General features: G+C 39.8%; 1 protein-coding gene across 1 annotated transcript in view; it reads right to left on the bottom strand.

Annotated features, from left to right (window-relative positions):
• Window positions 1–1,098: 1,098 nt before the first annotated feature.
• The window catches only part of nbas (NBAS subunit of NRZ tethering complex), a 183,356-nt gene continuing 164,877 nt past the window's right edge, over window positions 1,099–19,577 (bottom strand). Inside the window, exons 51-53 of the mRNA XM_085248034.1 lie at window positions 19,287–19,434; window positions 14,080–14,214; window positions 1,099–2,160 (exon numbers count right to left, since the gene is read on the bottom strand). Of these exons, the coding sequence (XP_085104160.1) occupies window positions 1,885–2,160; window positions 14,080–14,214; window positions 19,287–19,434 (559 nt within the window). The 3' untranslated portion in view covers window positions 1,099–1,884. The remainder of the gene's footprint in view (window positions 2,161–14,079; window positions 14,215–19,286; window positions 19,435–19,577) is intronic.

Below are 19,577 nucleotides of genomic sequence, written 5' to 3'. Positions count from 1 at the left end.
AGCTGTATTTTAACCAGTGGTGTTAGGGATCTTGCCAAAACGTGCACGAAAAGTGCAATCAGATTTTGATCCACCACATAATACCATCTGGAAAGCATCTGTTTGGCATTGGTTTCATTTTTTTTAAGGATGAAAAGAATCCCAAACACACTGCCAGTGCAGTAAATGCACACGTCGATTGAAAGACAGTGCAACATCATCTAGATCATCTAGACAGAGAATGGAACAAAAGGCAGAAACATCCAAAGAAGAGCTTTCAATGTCCTTTAAGAAGCCTGGAGAACCATTTCTGAAGTCTACTTAAAGAAATGACAAAAAAAACTGTCTAAAACAGAGTTCAGGCTGTGTTGAAGAATAAAGGTGGTTTAACTGAATATTAGTATTATTGTATGAACTATTTTTTTGCCTTATATACTGTATTCAGTATTTCTGTAAAAGACAGAATCTATTTCCTTTTTCTTTTAGCAAATTATAAAGAAATGAGGGGTGGCTCAAGACTTGTGCACGCTACTGTAAATCTATGAAGATAAAAACAAACAAACAAACAATGCAACTAGAATCATGTCATTTTGACTCCAATGTTGCAACTTTCCTATTTGATTATTTTCCAAGTAGACCCAGTGGGGGTTTTTTTGTCCTGGCATAACACAATGATACATGATTAAAAGGACATGCATATGAAGAGAAACAATCAGTATCCAAACCCTGTATTCATTAAAGTGATTTTCTGTGCGAGGGAGAAAGTTCATTTGCTGCTCTGGGGACCTGCAGCGAGCACCGCTCTTTTGGTTTAATTTGGAAGGCAGCCTAAAAATAAAAATCATACTTCCAATGCTTTGACAGAAAATAAATTAATAAATAAACCAGGGGTTTGGATTTCATTTTCTAAATCTTTGCCCTGCAAATCACTCCTCAAAATGCTGTAATTATGATGCAAATGTTTTGAGTGCATTCATTATATGAGGCGGATACAATCTTAAAGCCCATTCAATTAAAAAGAGAACTAAAAATACTGATAAGAAACGTTACCCATCTGTGCACTCTTCCACCATGAATAAAGAAACACAATACAATAAAAAATGAAAATAATACAATCGCTCCTTTTCATCAGTTTTCTTTATTTCGGTTCTAAAAGGTGGGACAAAATAGAGCCGCATTTTACGCTTTTATTTATTCAAATGAAACAAAGCAACCTAACAACATCAACGCACACACACACACACACGTGCGTGCACATTTATTCCTCATCATTATAAGCTTTACATAACTTCACTGGTGTGTGTCATATATAGTATTTGTGCATCCGTACACTCAGCACGGGGGCAGCTGCGGGGCTAATTTGTTTAGAAGGAATTAATTAGACATTATTAGGGGGAAAACAATGGAGCAGAGGCAGGGTGTTTAACGATGGGACGTTAAAGAGGCAAACCTGTCACGGAACAATAGGCTAATATCCACCCACTGCTACCCACTGCTCAATTACTTTATCACACAATAGGACACGGCGCACACACAAATAAATCCGAGCAGCCGTTGCATTCTGTGATTAGGCCTCGGTCTCAACGTTCATCCATGACTGAGTGACAGCAGAGGTTGTTTCTGTGTGTGAAAGATCGTCTTTCTAATTGAGCAGATGTTTCAGGATTAAAGGTATCCTCTCTTATACCTTCACAGATGACAGCGCTATTGAAATGTCTTCTGTTGATGAACCTCAAACCTGATTAGAGAACTAAATGTAGAGGTATTGACTGCTTTTAGTTTTGCTTCTTCAGATCTCGTTCCAATCTAATTGCAGTCCTTTTTCAGCATCTTCCTACTCTTTCCCTAAGGCTAGGTTACGACAGCGCTCTGTGGCTGCGGTCCAAACTGTCTCCCCGTCTCCTTTCACAGCCACTTCTCGAGAACAGCCAAGGCGGAGTTGAAGGTGAACTGGGCCGAGTGGGTTCCGCGGTGAGCCAGCAACAGGGAACCTGCCTCAGGCCCGTGGCCCGCCGCCATCAGCTCAGCGGCGGCTTTCTCCACATCCCAACCGCCCTCCTGCTGGTGCGACAGCATGTGGGAGCTTAGCAGGGGGTACAGGGCTGAGGAGACGCAGCCTACCAGGAGCCCAGCATCTAGGAGCAAGGAAAGGAGCTCTTCATCGCAGGAGGAAGCCGTCTCCTGGAGGAAGAAGAAAAGGGGAGGAGAACGTGTAAACACACATGTGGGGATAGAATCAAGAGAAACTAAGTTTCCTTTTAAACTGTGATCCTGTTTTTTTTTTTTTTATCCCTGAAAAGAACACGTGTCAAGATAAACAGCCAAAAATTTTGAATGAATGTATCCAATTTCTCTTCCAGGTATCAACCCTAAACATCTACTGGCTGACTAAAGACTGAAAGCAGCTGGTGGAGTTGAATTTGTACCATCCACTGCGTTTTGCAGAAATAAGGTTTTGTAGCTCAATGCAGCCGCGGCAGCAGGAACCTTTGAATGATGTATGATTACAATGTTACACTTTCAGTGTCAGGTCACATCCTGTGTTGACCCGCGGCTGACCGCCATTTTTCTCGCATGTGCTTTCGATCACACACAGCTTCTCGCAACCACCAATCCACCCACACACACACACAACTCTTTTTCCTCTCTTTTTCCTTTTATTTGCAGCTTCTCGCTTACTAAAAGTGTTTAGAGCATATGCTCATAGAGTCATAAACAGACCTTTATATAATATTTTAATCCCATCATCCACCTGGTTACATCAATGAATTACATGCAAATTCAAACAGCTAAATGCCGTTAGGGCAGCTAAGAGTGGGTTTACAGGCCATGCAGAAGCCAGGCTGAGTGCTGGGGTTGAGAGGGCCGTCTCTCCATGACTCAGCCCGTCTCCTCTGCACCCTCTCACCTGTTTGCTAACTCTATTATTAAGATTGCACTTCCTCAACTTTACACGCTTGTGTGCATGCACACGCAGACAACAGCGTGTCCTTGTTGGGGTATTTTTGGAGCTGAGGCAGATCAATTATAAATGTGGAGCCCATGTCTTCTCTAGTGTAGCGGAGAAGGTGAGCAGAGCCAAAACTCGATCTTTTTCCCCTGCATGGACAATTCCTCCTTTAAACACACACACAAAGAGCCTTTAAGAGGATCACTTGGCTCATGTGATGATAAGCATTAGTTATTCAGCTGCTTACTGATATTTTGAACTTAAAGTAATTTTTACTTCATGCTAATGTTAGAAGGTCTGGGAAGGAACATCAGTATAGTGGATTTAATGCATTTTCCATTTAATGCGTTTTAAACCCTGCCAGGTCATTATTGCCCTGTTGCCAAAGGATGAGAGAGAGTCGGCATGCGACTAGTGTGACGTGCATGACTACTAATTTAATTTCTAGGCCTTCTATTGAGAGACAAGACCAGATGAATCATGACAAGCTGGGGAAAGGAAAGATGACAGACTGAGAAATTTTTGAACCTAGAACAGAGGTGGATGAGGAGGTCATCCGTGTATAATGAGAATCAAGGAGGAAAAAACTACAAGAGAGACAGCGGGGGTTAGGAGTGTGGAAAATGTATGATGAAGAGAGCTTGGCTGACATGCACTGAGAGCGTCAGATACATACATTTTTAAATCCACCGACTGTTTTCAGGGGCTGAATGCACACCAGAACTGAGGAGAAGCACTTCAAAAACACCTTCACACTTCAGCTTTATTTTTCATTTTGCAACCTCAACAGAGACTCTGAACAAATGTTCTACATGGGATTTCTGGAGCTTTGTGGAAGATCAATGTCACGAATGATGACTTTTTTTTAAAATTTACATGCAAAAGAGCAACTGATTCTTATTCTTCAGAAGTGTGAGTAGGAAAAAAAAGTGTCATTTATATAAATGTGTGCAATTTGGCACTGAAGAACAAGTGGTTATGGTAACACTACACTGAAGAAAGGATTTCTTGAGATGTGAAAACGCATAGACAGTGTGTCAATAAAGTCAGACAAGGCAAGAAACACAAGGTGAGATGATGAAACAGGCTGCAAACAAGACAAATGTTTAGCCAGATTGCAAAAATGCCTTTATTTGGAAGAAAAAGTTGCATGTTGGAGTATTTTCTTCCAAATAAGCTTGACTCAATTTTTTTAAAATCAGTTTTTCTACTGTTACTGTACTTCATCTATTCATGTGGGGAATACTTATTGAATCTTAGATTAACCTCCAAAGACCCAAACTCTTTCATGGCAAGCATTTTTAATTTCTCTTTGCTATTTTTTTTTTGTTTGTTTCTGAGAAAAATGAGATCCACATACATACAGAAGTTCAAACTGAGCATCAGAATTAGGAAGAAAGGTGATTTTCTTGGTACACTTTGGGCCCTTGGTACCAAGTAAACACCATTTAAATGAGCACTGTTCAAATGCCACAGCCTTCCTGTCCAAGTGTTGTTGCTGACCATGTCCATCCCTTTAAGCTCAAATCATCTCAGCTGGTTTCTTTAACATGACCGTGAGTTCGCTGTGCTCAAAAGGCCTCCACAATCACCATCAGATCTCTATCGAATAAGTTGGGATGTGGTGAAATGGGAGAGTGACATCATGGATGTGCATACCAACATCTGTGAGGAAAGTGTTCAGCACCTTGTTAAATCTATATCGTCAAGAATTAATGCAGTACTGAAGGAAAATGTGGTCCACCCCAGCACTAGCAAGGTTTATGTAATTAATCGTCCGGTGAGATGTATTTGATAAGGATTTTTATCTGATTATGATCATTACAATTAATCCTGAGCAGGTTATGCCAACCAGTATATTTTTGACCAATGAAAACCCAATCTATCAGCCTCATTGTGGTGGTATGAAAAAAAGTCAGGGGCTCATAAACCCGCGATAAGTCTGCAGGCGTCATCTTCTGCAGCTCTGTAGTGCCTTTTGATGTTCTAAGTGCGATTAACCTCAGATTTGATCTGATTGGACCTTAAAGCCTGTTAACCACTGAAATAACCTGCTGGAGCCTGGCTGTAATGAGAGCTCACGCCTATAGCAAATGCAATGATGATAACGTGTGGCTTCTAAAATAAGCTATACACCTTATCAGCTATGACTGATATGTAGCACACTATCAACTACTGGGGAGTGTGAAACAAAAGCGCCAGAGTTGCGGAAGCTCTAAATATCATACCTGCAGAGGAGACTAGATTAGCATTACAACACACAAATTAATTATCAGATGCAGTTGGTTGTGGCTGCATGAGATGTGTACGAATTTAGAGGACAATGATCTAGCCCCGCTCCTGTGCACGGTGACCAGTGTAGGGACAGAAATATGCAAATATTGTAAACACGCGCACAAACACTGAATCTAATAAATAAACACAAAAAAATCATGTTTTCCTCTGCATTTCCTGGTTATGGGAGTTGTGCAAGGAAAAAGAAAGCGAGTACATCAGTCGAGCACAGGCCTGGTCCTCCATGCAGAATCACACACACACACACACACACACACACACACACACACACACACACACACACACACACACACACACACACACACACACCTACCTCCCAGGCTATTACTGTTTGACAGTGTCAAGAGAGACAGCAGATTTGAGTCTTAGAGTCAGTTGGATTGACAGTTGAGCTGGAAATAGATGTGAAGAAGCACCTGAGAGATGGAGGGATGGAGGGGAATCTTGATATCAAAGTGGAGCAGATAACGGCATATCCTTTTTTTTTTACAGCACAAACATCTGTGTCACATTCAAGTGCTTATCCCTACTGTAAAAAAGCTGCAGATAATAAAAACCAATCAATACTTTAAATCTTTCTATCCTTCTTATACATTATACCGTATACACTGTGTTGTTTTACATATTCAAAGCATCTGGTCTCCATCCAATCATCTGTCCAAGAGTGAGGAACAGCACTGTTCGCTCAAACCTTTCCAAATATTTTTTTTTCCACCAATGCAGCTGCATCTATTTTCCAACTGCATATAAAACTGTTTTTTTTGCTTGTGTTGTGTTTAAACAGGAGGCAGTGATCCTTTCTCTCTAACCTGTGGTCTGCAAATGTTTGCATGAGAAGTGAGGCTGAGTAGAAGACCAGTGGTTAGCGAAGCTCGTGGGATTTCAGGATCTCATTCAGGGACACTTTGGCAGTGTGAATGCTTGCCACAACATCTGTTTAAACTCAGATCCTTCATGTGAAAGGCAATTACAACATCATCCTTTGACTCAGCTCCACAGCTAGCGATCTGCTGCAACTCTGACAAACCTGTATATGTGACTATATACTGCCTCTTTCCCTCTCCCTTTCCTCCCTCATCATCCTTTCTCCTCTCTCTCACCGAGTTCTTGAGTTCCCCCTGCAGTCTGTCCAGGTCTTGTCTTAATAAACAGATCAGTGTGAATAGGATCTGATTGTGCAGGGAATACATCCATCATGCCTTTCTTTCTGTATCACAGGTCAACAGCTCGGAGAACATGAAAACCTGTCCTGAGGTGGATCTATTTTTGTGCATAGGGGTGTAGCTATGTTGCATCTATATCAGGTTAAAGGCCCGTCTTCGAGGGTTCAAACAACACCCAGTCTCTCTCTTCGGAGATGCGTAAACAAGAGGCATCTTCTGTCTCCTGTGAGTGTGCTCGCACCCGCAGCTGGTGTGCACTCTGAGTGAGTGAACAAACACTCAGAGTGACAAGAGAACTGACACATTGAGCTGCAGCCATCAGATGTCCAACCCCCCTCTTGCTCTTATTACCTTCTCATTTCTTGCTGTCTCGCGCCGTCAAAGACGAAAGGAAAAAAAAAGGTAGTCTTTTCCTGGCTTGTTCCGAGAGGCCACTGAACGTTACCTGATTAGTTTGGTCAGTGTTTTAAACTCTTGTTTGCCTTTCTTACACTGCATGTCTCTCATTTCTTGTATACGTCCTTCTCAGCTCTTTCTCACTGAGCTAAACCCAGCTGAGAGCTTAATTGGAATTACTGAACACGTACAATGCCTAATACATAATGCATGGCCCCAGCCTTCTTTTATCATTTAAATCATAAAGCTTCTTTGGAATGCCAGACAACACACAACTATCTCCTTTCCTCTTCTTCTTCTCCAGGCTCTGTTTCCTATCCCTCCATCCAAGCTGTCCCCAGGCTTTAGCGGTGCACCAAACTGAGTGTGCGCACACACAAATGACACCAAACAGTTCTTGCTTGCAGCACAACATGATTGAAAGTGACAGAAGAAGAGGCTTTAAAGCCAAAAAAATAAAAATAAAAGTGGGCTCTGACGCATACGAGGAGACAAACACACACACACACACACACACACACACACACACACACACACACACAAACACACGGTGAGGAAGTTCAGGGATCAACGCAGTGAGCTGCAAGCAAACAGAGCTAGATTAATAGGTTCAATGTGGTACAAAAAGCTGTAAACAAGCCCACTTAAACAAGCAATTAGACACATAATCACTCAATCAAACACAAGCACACATGCCCCTTTTGTCCTCACTACACTGGGCAGATGGACAAGGTGCATCCAACTCTTTCAACGGGATTTTGAGTTCTTTCTAACTGATTAAAAACATACACAAGGGAGCACAAGTTTGAATTAAAACTGTTAATAAATTCAAAAAAGAAAAGATAGAAAGATGAAGCACTACCACTAAAACTGGCCCATCATTGGGTGGTAAACACAAGTAAACCCACAAACCACTGTAGCAGTGCATTACACAGCATGTTTATCTAGCTAGCTATCTAGTTTAGGCTATGTCATCTTTTCTTTGATTCTGTGAATATTTTCACAGAATCATTTTGGCAAGACTGGATCAGCGTTTGGGGAGCCACTCCTGTGATTGGCTGTTTTTCTGTCAGGCTTTGGAAGGCACTCTGGCTACTGGAAAATTTCACATGGGAACCAAACGGGTCACTTGTGGCTAATGTGGCTACTCTAAAGTGGTTCAGTAGCCTCACAATGGCTACGATTTTCTAATCCAACTGAAAGCATGAGCAAAAATTCAGAAAACAGCCCCAAAGCTCAGAGACACCACTAAAGTGATTGGTTTGTTCAACCAACAGCCTATTTATCCTAACTATCAGAATTATTGTACATTTTCCTTTTGAGACTCAAACCAACAGAAACTACATGACTATGCAAAAGTCTTGAGTCTTTATATTTTGCATCCAATGAGACAGTTTTACAGTGGTAAAATAGGTCCCGAGAGATTCTGAAGGTCTTCCAAAGTTTTTCTTTGGACATTGGCTACTTTTTCACTACTATACCTGTACCTAGTACCTGACCATTCTCACAAGAATGTTTTTTGGTTTGTCAAGTCATCTAACTCACCTAAGAATCACTCAAACAAAGCAGGAATCTATGAAACAAGGGATGAACCAGTGTTGTGTCTATACCTAACAAACACATGACAATTTTTAAATGCCTTTTCATAATGGAAGAAATTTGATCTACAATTGTCTTGATGCATTCTCAATCATCCAGGAAAGTAAATCTCCAAACGTTGATTCTGTTCATCTGGACGTAGCGTTTTGTGGGAGAAACGTTTCGTCACTCATCCAAGTGACTTCTTCAGTCTCAGCTGACTGCAGGTTTCCCCAGTCTTATAAACAGTATATTTGCATAATGCCTGAAACCAGCCCACTGAAGGAACGATGGGCTGGGAGGTCAGTTCCTTAAACATAATTATGCAAATTCTCATGACCATTGATCAACAACCACTGACCAAAACCCACTGATCAAAGGCCATGAGTACCATTCACAGAGAGTTGGGGAATGGCTGCAATCACAGCATTGTAAGATGGCGAAAGGTGTACCCTACTGTTTGGATCACGTCGGTTTAACAACTTAACTTTCCAGCATGACAATGTTCCCAAACATACTACCACTGCCGATACAAACTCTGTTTTTGCCTTATATACTATATTTCCATGTATGTTTGTATCCATTTCCCATTTCGTATCAAAATATAATAAAATGATGGGTGACTATTGCACAGTACTGTAGATCTACGCAGAAATACACAACTTTTTTTTTCCATTTCAGAAAAATATCATAGCCATCAAAAGCAAATTTAGTTTTACATGGTTCTCTTTTTGAAACCAGTCATCTGCAGACAACAACTTTATCAATTCACTGAGCCACAGACAGCCGCGGTTCAAAACAACCTGCTATTGCCACTTCAGATGGAAAATGTTATGGTTTTTGGCTAAAGACCCGCAGTTTCGAGGCTATTGAATATGCCATTGTCGTCACTGTGACTCGAACATGTGCCACACAGAAAATGTAAGCCTTGTAGAATCATGGAAAAGCCTGGACAAAAAACATAAGCTGCTGAAAAGGCACAAGGACTGCTGCAGCACTGAGAGGAATCTGTATAAGTGTGTGTGTGTGTGTGTTTACAGACAGAATGGAGAACTCGCATTAGTCAGGCTGGTGTTAACTCCTGACTCCCTCCTCCCAACTCCATACATCTTCAAGAGGAGGAGAGAAATGGACAATATGGAAGAGAGTACAGCTGAAGACTTGTGTGTCGACACTTTGAACAGTGTGAAAGCAGAGAATTAAACGCCTCCACTGTATTTTTCGGCATCAAGAATACATTCCCTTCTCCATAACCTGCTCTCTACTTCTTTGTCTCCTTTTCAAATAATCTGCACTACTCCCACTCCTTTCCTCCATTCTTTAGTTCTCCAACGCCCACTGTGGTCTCCTCCTGCAGAGCTCAGCATACCCATTTACTCACCTACCACACAGCAGCAACGCAAGACACAGGAAAAGTGAAGGAAAATCTGCACATATACATATATCTCACTGTGGATGAATCAGTTACTGTTTTGAATTCGCTTCCTAGGTCAAGTGATTTCCCTTAATTACATTTTCTTAATTAAACTCTAAATTAATTTCTTTTTCTTAATGATAACCTCAGGGACCTTCAGCTGTGGCAAAAAAGTTTTGATGGTAAAACAATGTAAACAATGATTTATACTCGATACAAAGCTATTTGCCAGGAGAAAACTGTAGGCAGTGCTTTAAGATAAAGTCTGCCAATCACTCAGAGTGGCATATGCAAACAAATGTATAGTTCACTGTGACCAAAAAGCAACCTCGGGCTAGTTATTTAAACGAGAACTATAATAAAACTCACAGCAGCAGCACCTTGTCTAGTATGATGGAGTGAAACAAAGCGTGGCTAAACACAAAATCTCAATGAAATGCAAACCAAAAGTAACTGAACAGTAACTGCAGTCAATTAACAGGCTGTTGACTTTTCTGATTGATCAAAATCAATTATTTCTGTTCCTCCTGAGATACTGATCTGCTAACAGCAGCTGCACAGTAACTCCTGATAAGTTCTGGCTATTTGTAGAGCTGCTAAAATAGAAACAGTATGTGTAAGCCATCACGTTTAGAAGTGGATCAACATGAACTTTACAAGGTGTGGTCAAAAATTTCCTTGAGTCCAAGAACCATCACCAGTTCAATTTTAACCAACGTCCCCTTCGAGTTCTTGTGCATGAACAGCTTCCTCTGTTGCTGCAGTGTTTTTGGATTGATCCCTGTCTGCATCTGCAATTTCCAGCTTCCTTGTGGACCTCAGGCTTGTGCAGAAGGCAAACATCACCTTATGAGCTGACCCAACTTTCATTTTGAGAATCATCATTGCCGACATGCAGACTTTACTTTTTTTTCCCCCCAAACTTTGCAGGTGTTGTAATTTCTCCCACAGGCTCAGAGTGTTGATGCAGAGTTGCTCTGCAATATCCTGAAGTGTAAAGGGAGGACGTCCGCGAGACGGCCAGTGCCAACATTCAATCTTGCACTTGCTAACAATCAAATTAAATGAAAAAGCTCACGCTGTGGTAACTAACCATGTGGACAGTTTACAATTTAACCCTGCTGTGCTTCAGCTCCAGTAATATATATTTTCCGGTCACTATGAATTATTCACAAACCTAATAAATGTTATTGGAACTTCTTGGCATTAAACAAGCAAGCATTTAAAAACTGTTAACAGCATGTTACAAGGATAATGTAGATTACAAAGATAATTCCTTCTGAAGGCCCAAGTTGCATTTTTACAAGTAACTTTTCAGATGTTTTAAAAAGATACACCAAAACCAAAATGTTGAATATTTTGCTGTATAGCTGGATATTTTAAACCCTTGGCAGATCAAAAGCAAATCTATCTGCATGGATAGAAACTATTTGCAGTACTTTATGTGAGATTTTTCTCCCCATTAAACTAAGGAAACACTTCATGCTCAGAAAGTTTTGAATTTGCAAATAATTTAAGCTTTACAGTGATTCACTTAGTTAAATCAGTAGTTTCTGAATGGATTGGTACTTATGTAGTGCTTTTCTACACAACTTGAGCACTAAAAGCGCCCTGTACTACATGTCTCATTTATACAAGCATGTTATTCTAAGCCTAAGTGCTTTTTAGCTCAAATCACACACACACACACACACACACACACACACACACACACACACACACAAATGCACAAGTATTTTGCCCAAGACTGCCTCAACATTAAGATTCAAACCACTGACCTTCTGATTAATGTACAGCCTCCACTTCCTTAACCTCATGACAGCTAGCACTGACCAGTTGAGAATAAACATTTTTTCCTTACAACTGCTGGTCGTATCACGTCCAATATGGTGGGCAGCTCTCAGCGTGTGCACGATGTCACACGAGAGCTTAAGTTCGTTTATTCAATTACTGTAACCTAATGGAAATTATGAGTTTCGAGTTAAGATTTTAAATACAGTCAATGAGGAGCGCTGGTACTGAATCAGACTGAGTGTTTCATTATGCCCAAAGCCTAAACATACTAGACTTGCACACAACGTCCTTTTTGCAAAATTCTGTTTTTTGCAATAGCATTTGTGTGAACACAACCTTCAAAGCAAGTTTAAGTAATCAGAAGCAATGCACTTGAAAACATGTAGAAATCAAAACAAGTCCTACATACACACACACACAGAAATACTCACACACTTGAAGGGATGCACAAAGGCACTAGGCACATGCAGACAATGAGCAGCGAGCAGCGTGGAGCCAACACACTATCAGATGTATTAGATGTAAGATAATTTTTCTGTGTCTGTGATGATGTTATCTCTAGATGAACACTGTTCTGTGCCGCTCCGAACATGCCCCCGTTCATTCAGCTTTTACTTGGCAGACGTAAGATTATTTCTCAAAGCAGCGACACGCCACCAGTCTTCCTCCATTCATATATCCCTTCTCTAACTCTACCTGATTTATCTTTTCTGTCTTTCCCGCGTGCTATCTACTGTAGCCCGGGTCCCTTTTCAACGTTACAATTTATACATTTGCTGTCCTTGTAATTTCCATTCTCATCCCATTTCTCTGTCTCGACACCCGTTCCTGCTCCATTTGACTTTCTCTTCCCACATCTAAATCACAAATCCTTTCTCTCACCACTTCCAGCAACCCTAACTTTCCTCAGTTCCGCTGTCTTATTCACTGAGGTTTAAGAGCAGGTGTTCCAATATAGCAGCTTGATCGTTTGATTTAATGGAGGCTCTGTCAGTTAATAGTGTGGCTTTCTCTTATCTGATCCAGGAACAAAGAGAAGGTCTGCTGGGTCTGAGAAGCCCACTTTGTGACAATTGCTTATCTGATTGAAGAAACAGTGGAGAGCGACCTGCGCAGTCTTGAACGATTATGCTCTTATCTGACGGTGGCCTCCCAAAACTAGAGGACAAGTTGGCAAGTAGAGAAATTGGGTTTGTAAGGATGTTGAAATTATTTAGCAGAACTTAATTTAAACTGTGGGAAAGAGGATGTTCAGACAACAGACCAGACCTTTTTCCATTATCTTCTTTTCAGCATGCAGTGTCTCTGGATTCTCAGTCAGTCACACTTTTTTGGTCAAAAGGCAAACCTTAAGGCTCCAAAAACACAATGGGTAACACTAGTTTTTTTTCTAAAGCGCAAGCCATAAAGGTTAATAAACAAATAATTCATATTACGCATTAACCTAATTTGATATTTAGATGCCTTTTTTAAGCCATTTATTAGGCAGACAGGGCTAAGACAGTTTGAGCTCTTCACCATTACTACACACTGAAAACTTTTGGGTTTTAACCTTTTAAAACCTAAACCATGAAATAACTGCCAGAAATCTTTAATTTTTTGATATTGGAGTGTTTGTTGAATGTAGAGGAATTTCTTTCATTTATGTATTATTCATATTATTTTATTGTATAATGCTTTGGTGCCACTGGGTTTAAGCATGTCTCAATGTCACACACCTTATTCATGCCATTGAACAGCCGGGTGATTGTATCTCAGGAAGTTTGGGGGAAGCATTCACACACAAAGAACCCAGGGTGGGGGGAAGTGCCTTTTGTCTCTTCAACCAATGTAAGACATTGCAAGGGAGTATGAACTTTCTTTGGGGGAAGACCAAAGGTGTGAAAACAGCTGTGTACAGCCTTTTGTTCCTGTAGGAAGTATTTAAACCCAGGGCCATGCCAGGAGAGACTGATCGACTGCCCCAGCGATGGCTTCTCTCACCAAGCTTGGGTTTTTGTTCTTGTTTTGATTAAAAGATGTTAGCGATCGCTCACCGTTTGTCTGCAGGCTTTATTGAATGGAAACTTCCACAACATTGAACCTTTAGACAAAATATATATGAAAATATATCAAACTTTAATCTGCATATATGAGTTTTAATTTGTATCACATTCGCTACATTAGCCATATTTTTGCAATTTAGTCATTGAAAATGTGTCATGCAAATTATATCATTTTTTGAGGGTAAAAAAAAGTCACACTGATTATGTAGAAGTCTCAAAACCACATGCATCAATTATGATATGCTTGGCTTTAAAGGGTTAACAGTTGATTAAAAAGAAGAAAAGAAATCTGGAACACCTCCTTGAGCTCCAGGAAGCCGTGAAGCACTTTTTCTTTTTACATTTTACAATTTTAAAGGATAAGTGACAACAAAAATGTCACCAGCCAATCTGCAGTTCATAAAGCAAACTCCTTTGTGTCTCCATTTGAACACAAACTCTCCAGACTATTACAATGACACTTACTGTGCTCATGCCGTTGATCTGATCAAGAGTCAGCTGAAGCAGTTGCTCGTCACTGCTTTCAGACATCAGTTTCAGTGCCGGCTGCAGGAGGCTTGGCTGATTTTGGAGCAGCAGGGTAGCTATGTGTCTAATACACTGAAAAAAAGAGAGAGAGAGACAGATTTGGGAGGGGGTAAGATGAATTGATAAATGTGCAAATGAATGGATGAAAGGCAGAGGGTGAACGACAAAAGCGAAGGCAGAGATGAGAATAGCACAAGGCAATCAGGGGACAGAGTCAAAATGAGGAAGGGAGAAGAAAAGAGGGAAGCAGAAACAGAGAGAACAGTGAAGGTTAATCGATGTGCATATAATGTAGAGGCACCTAATACTTTTAAAAAGGTTTACACACAAACACATGCACACGCCAGACACACAGTCCCATCCAGTAATGTACGGATATCACAATGCAATCTGACTCCCCCATGCTCTGCCGGTTTCATTCCAGCAGATTCAAATTAAAGCTGCTCAGAACAGAGTAAAAGGCCTCCCCCACCTCCCACCCCCCCATCCCACACTAATATTAGACAGGCTGGCAGACACTAGCCTATTCACACTGAATAGCATTAGTGCTAAACTAATATCACAGTCAGCTGGCCCTAGACATACAGAATGGCATTTGGCTTAGCAGTTGCATGGTGCTCAGCAGGGCATGAATAGCATTAGGAGCTGTTAGATATCAATGGGAGGCTAGTGCATATAGTACACTGCAGAGAGCACTGAGCTGATGCTAACACATTGCTGTGGGTTACATGCTTAATACCTTTAGCCTCCTGTATTTAGATATTGGTTAAAATGATGGCACTGCAGCGTGTTTCTACTGAGCGTGAACAAGCTAAATATAATAATGGTGACAAAAGATGAACTGATGTTTAGGAGCCATACTAATTTTAAAATAGTAAGTGATGAAAACAAAGATCATGCACCTTTCAGAGTCCCATGTTAGTGCTCATCTTCTATCACTGGAATACTTTTACATATAAATTAAACACAACAGCACATGAAGTAATGTAGGAGCATAAAGTGGAATACAAATGCCCATACAACCCAGAGCACTATGAATTGTAAATAAACAACAACAAAACAGCTTCATGAAATAATTGGCAAACACTTAAAACCCAAAACGTAAAAATATAACAAAGACGACACGTCAAATGTTAAAAACCTGAACACACAACTAAAAAAAAAAAATTGATTCATGTTGAATTTGATGCCAGAAATATGTTTTAAAAAAACTATGGATAACAGTCAATTGGAAAACTTGTGTACTGCTTAAGTAAATAATTAGATAAATCCATTTTAAAAAGACAGGGCAGAGGCGCTCACGACTAATTAGGTTAATTAGAAACAAGTAAGTGACGCGACTGAGTATAAAAAACATCCCACACACATTCAAATCTTTGAGATTTAAAGATGTGGAGGAGTTACCTACTCTGTGAAAGAAAAAAAATACAAATAATTTAAAAATAATTAGAATAATAATTCTTGAAAATAGCTTGATAGTGCTATTACTGAAGGTGCTGTACACATTGTGATTAAAAGATTCAGAGAATCCAGAGAAATCTCTGTACCCAAAGGCTGAAAACCAATTATGAAACCGATATTTTGGGCCCCTCGGGCAGCACTGCACTAAAAACAGATTCTGTAATGGAAATCACTGCTTGGGGTCACAAACTCTTTTTAAAACCAGTGAACACAGTTTATCAGTTTACCACAAGTGCAAAAATAAACCTGCATCCTCTGGACTGAAACAGAGAACGGCTGGTTTTGTATCTGGCAGTTCAAAAGATGGTAATGGGGTTCATTAGTGCTTATGGTATGGCTAACTTTAATATCTGTGAAGGCACCATTAAAGTCTCATCCTACTGACCCTCTGGGTCCATGCGTGCCCCAGAGGGATAGTTTTTGTTAAACCTTATAGGTGGGTCCAAGTTTTTGACTTTTGCCACTCAATTTGTTCCTAATGACGCCACACCATTGTTTTTCATTTGTCCTTTGATAAGTGCTTTTTAAAAATGTTAAGGAGTGAGAGTGGGATTGACAGACAGATTGGTCTCGGCAGTGATAAGGACACTGTTGTGGTGAAGAGGGAGCAGAGCGTGAAAGCGAAGCCGTCGATTTACTGGTCGATCTACGCTCCTACCCTCACCCTACGGTTTGTCGGGAGCTCTGTGTATTGACTAAAAGAATAAAATGACAGATACAAGTGGCAGAAATGAGTTTACTGTGAAGCGTGTTCGTGCTCAGCCCTGGAGACAGGGCAAGGAGCATTGGAGGAGCTACTCCTACACATCAAAAGGAGTCAGCTGAGGTGGTTTGGGTATCTGACCAAGATGCCTCCTGGGCGCCTCCCAGGTGAGATCTTTTGAACATGTATAGAAAACTGCGGGGTAAACTCGGGACACGCTGCCTGGATCTGTGTTTACTTCAGTTATTTTCTGTGGGGTTCAAAATTACCCTGATTGGTTTCATCATATTTGAGTATGGGTTTTCTGGTTTTCTTTTGTTTCTTTTTATTTATTATTTCTGTCTGTTTTGTGCTTTTTACACAGAAACTACCACATGTAATTGATTGGTAATAACTTTGAAATTGACACATTATTACGTTCTTGTTTCTTCCTTGTTACCCTGCTATTACCACTTTATTACCAAGCTCTATTTCGACATTGTTACGCCCAGTTTTGGGGCCCTTATTATCCAATTACATACATTTCAGGGTAATATTACTCAACTGTAACCACTGTTACTACCATATATTACTTGGATATTACATGGTTATTACTTTGGTAATTGTATAATAATAACTTACCATGCTACAAGCTTGTTTCCCACTTATTACACTACTATTACCCCTTTATTATTGAGCTTTAATAGAAAGTGCTACCAATAATAATTACATAATTGATATTGCTTTGCAATTATATTTGCTTCTTGCAGTAAATTATTCTTAAGGTTACAGCAATTAGTCTGTGTATGTGAAATACGTCAGTAGGAGGGTTGATGTTGCTGTACCGTCTACATATACTGCCTTTCAGATGTTCTTGCTTGTTTCAGCAAGACACTCCCATACATACTTCTGCAGCTGTGAATTCAAAAAGCCGCAAGTGCTGAAATGGCCTGTCTGCAATCCAGGTCTTTCAAGCACTGACAACATTTGGCACACTTTGAAGCTGAATAAAAATAATATGACAAAAGAAGCCTGATCTGTTAAGAAGAGAACTCCCACAGCAAGCAAGAATGGGAGGAAAAAAGTTCACTTTCAACACTACAATAGTATCCTCAGTTTCCAAATGCTTTTTATGTGTTATTAAAAGAAAAGATGATGCAACGCAGTGGTAAACATGCCCTTGTTTAACTGGAGCGAAAGGTGTTGCTGGCATTAAATAAAAAATGAATTTTCTTTTGCTGTTATTTTCATTTTATGCAGAGGCCCTAGACATACAGAATGGCATTTGGCTTAGCAGTTGCATGGTGCTCAGCAGGGCATGAATAGCATTAGGAGCTGTTAGATATCAATGGGAGGCTAGTGCATATAGTACACTGCAGAGAGCACTGAGCTGATGCTAACACATTGCTGTGGGTTACATGCTTAATACCTTTAGCCTCCTGTATTTAGATATTGGTTAAAATGATGGCACTGCAGCATGTTTCTACTGAGCGTGAACAAGCTAAATATAATAATGGTGACAAAAGATGAACTGATGTTTAGGAGCCATACTAATTTTAAAATAGTAAGTGATGAAAACAAAGATCATGCACCTTTCAGAGTCCCATGTTAGTGCTCATCTTCTATCACTGGAATACTTTTACATATAAATTAAACACAACAGCACATGAAGTAATGTAGGAGCATAAAGTGGAATACAAATGCCCATACAACCCAGAGCACTATGAATTGTAAATAAACAACAACAAAACAGCTTCATGAAATAATTGGCAAACACTTAAAACCCAAAACGTAAAAATATAACAAAGACGACACGTCAAATGTTAAAAACCTGAACACACAACTAAAAAAAAAATAAAATTGATTCATGTTGACTTTGATGCCAGAAATATGTTTTAAAAAAACTATGGATAACAGTCAATTGGAAAACTTGTGTACTGCTTAAGTAAATAATTAGATAAATCCATTTTAAAAAGACAGGGCAGAGGCGCTCACGACTAATTAGGTTAATTAGAAACAAGTAAGTGACGCGACTGAGTATAAAAAACATCCCACACACATTCAAATCTTTGAGATTTAAAGATGTGGAGGAGTTACCTACTCTGTGAAAGAAAAAAAATACAAATAATTTAAAAATAATTAGAATAATAATTCTTGAAAATAGCTTGATAGTGCTATTACTGAAGGTGCTGTACACATTGTGATTAAAAGATTCAGAGAATCCAGAGAAATCTCTGTACCCAAAGGCTGAAAACCAATTATGAAACCGATATTTTGGGCCCCTCGGGCAGCACTGCACTAAAAACAGATTCTGTAATGGAAATCACTGCTTGGGGTCACAAACTCTTTTTAAAACCAGTGAACACAGTTTATCAGTTTACCACAAGTGCAAAAATAAACCTGCATCCTCTGGACTGAAACAGAGAACGGCTGGTTTTGTATCTGGCAGTTCAAAAGATGGTAATGGGGTTCATTAGTATGGAACGCCAGGACTGCCATAATGAATTAATTAAATACACCATTAAATAATTAATTAAAATTGGAATTAATTAATTAAATAAATAGTTATGATATATGTAATTAATTAATTATTGACACATTTAATTAATTATTTACGTATTTCACATTTTAATTAATTATTGACACATTTAATTAATTAATTATTGACACATTTAATTAATTATTTAATGATATATTTATTTATTTCATTTTGGCAGTCCTGGCGCCTGGCTCTCATCATGAAATAATTTTATCTGTCAGCCTCACCCATCAAACTCAGGGGGCGGGGTTAACACTGATCGAGTCAAAACCATTGCTTTGGCCTGGTGGTACAGGTGAGTAAGAGGACTCTTATGCAGTACTTTGGTGAATGTATTTCCATATCAATTTAATTTTGCTGAAATAAATAAAGATTTACTGCTTTAACACACTTTCAAGTTTACTGCAACAAAGAAAAGGCTAGACGTTCACAAACAAAAAATACAGAGTATTATCTGATTACCTGCACAGGGAGCTTGTGTTTGCTGTTATAGAGAGATCTCACCATGGTGACAACCTGCTGACCCAGGTCTGTTTTGACCTCTGATCCCTTGCAGCGGGTCAGTAAGGCTGAGGTTAGCACCACCCAGGGGTTATGCTCTGACTCTGCCCTGCAGACAAGAGAGAAACAAAGACTTACAAATGTGTGTCTGTGTGTAGAGTTGTGTTGAGCTTCTTTGTCCTCTCTGATTGACATAAAGAGGAAATGCACTGGTAAACAGTACACAGGGAAAACAGCTGCCTTTGATGGTGT

This window comes from Mchenga conophoros, linkage group LG15 (genome assembly GCF_057382185.1).
Source record: "Mchenga conophoros isolate Kocher_MC1m ecotype Shallow Benthic linkage group LG15, M_conophoros_male_GT1.1, whole genome shotgun sequence".
Taxonomy (NCBI): domain Eukaryota; kingdom Metazoa; phylum Chordata; class Actinopteri; order Cichliformes; family Cichlidae; genus Mchenga; species Mchenga conophoros.
This window is presented reverse-complemented; position numbering and strand designations above follow the sequence as displayed.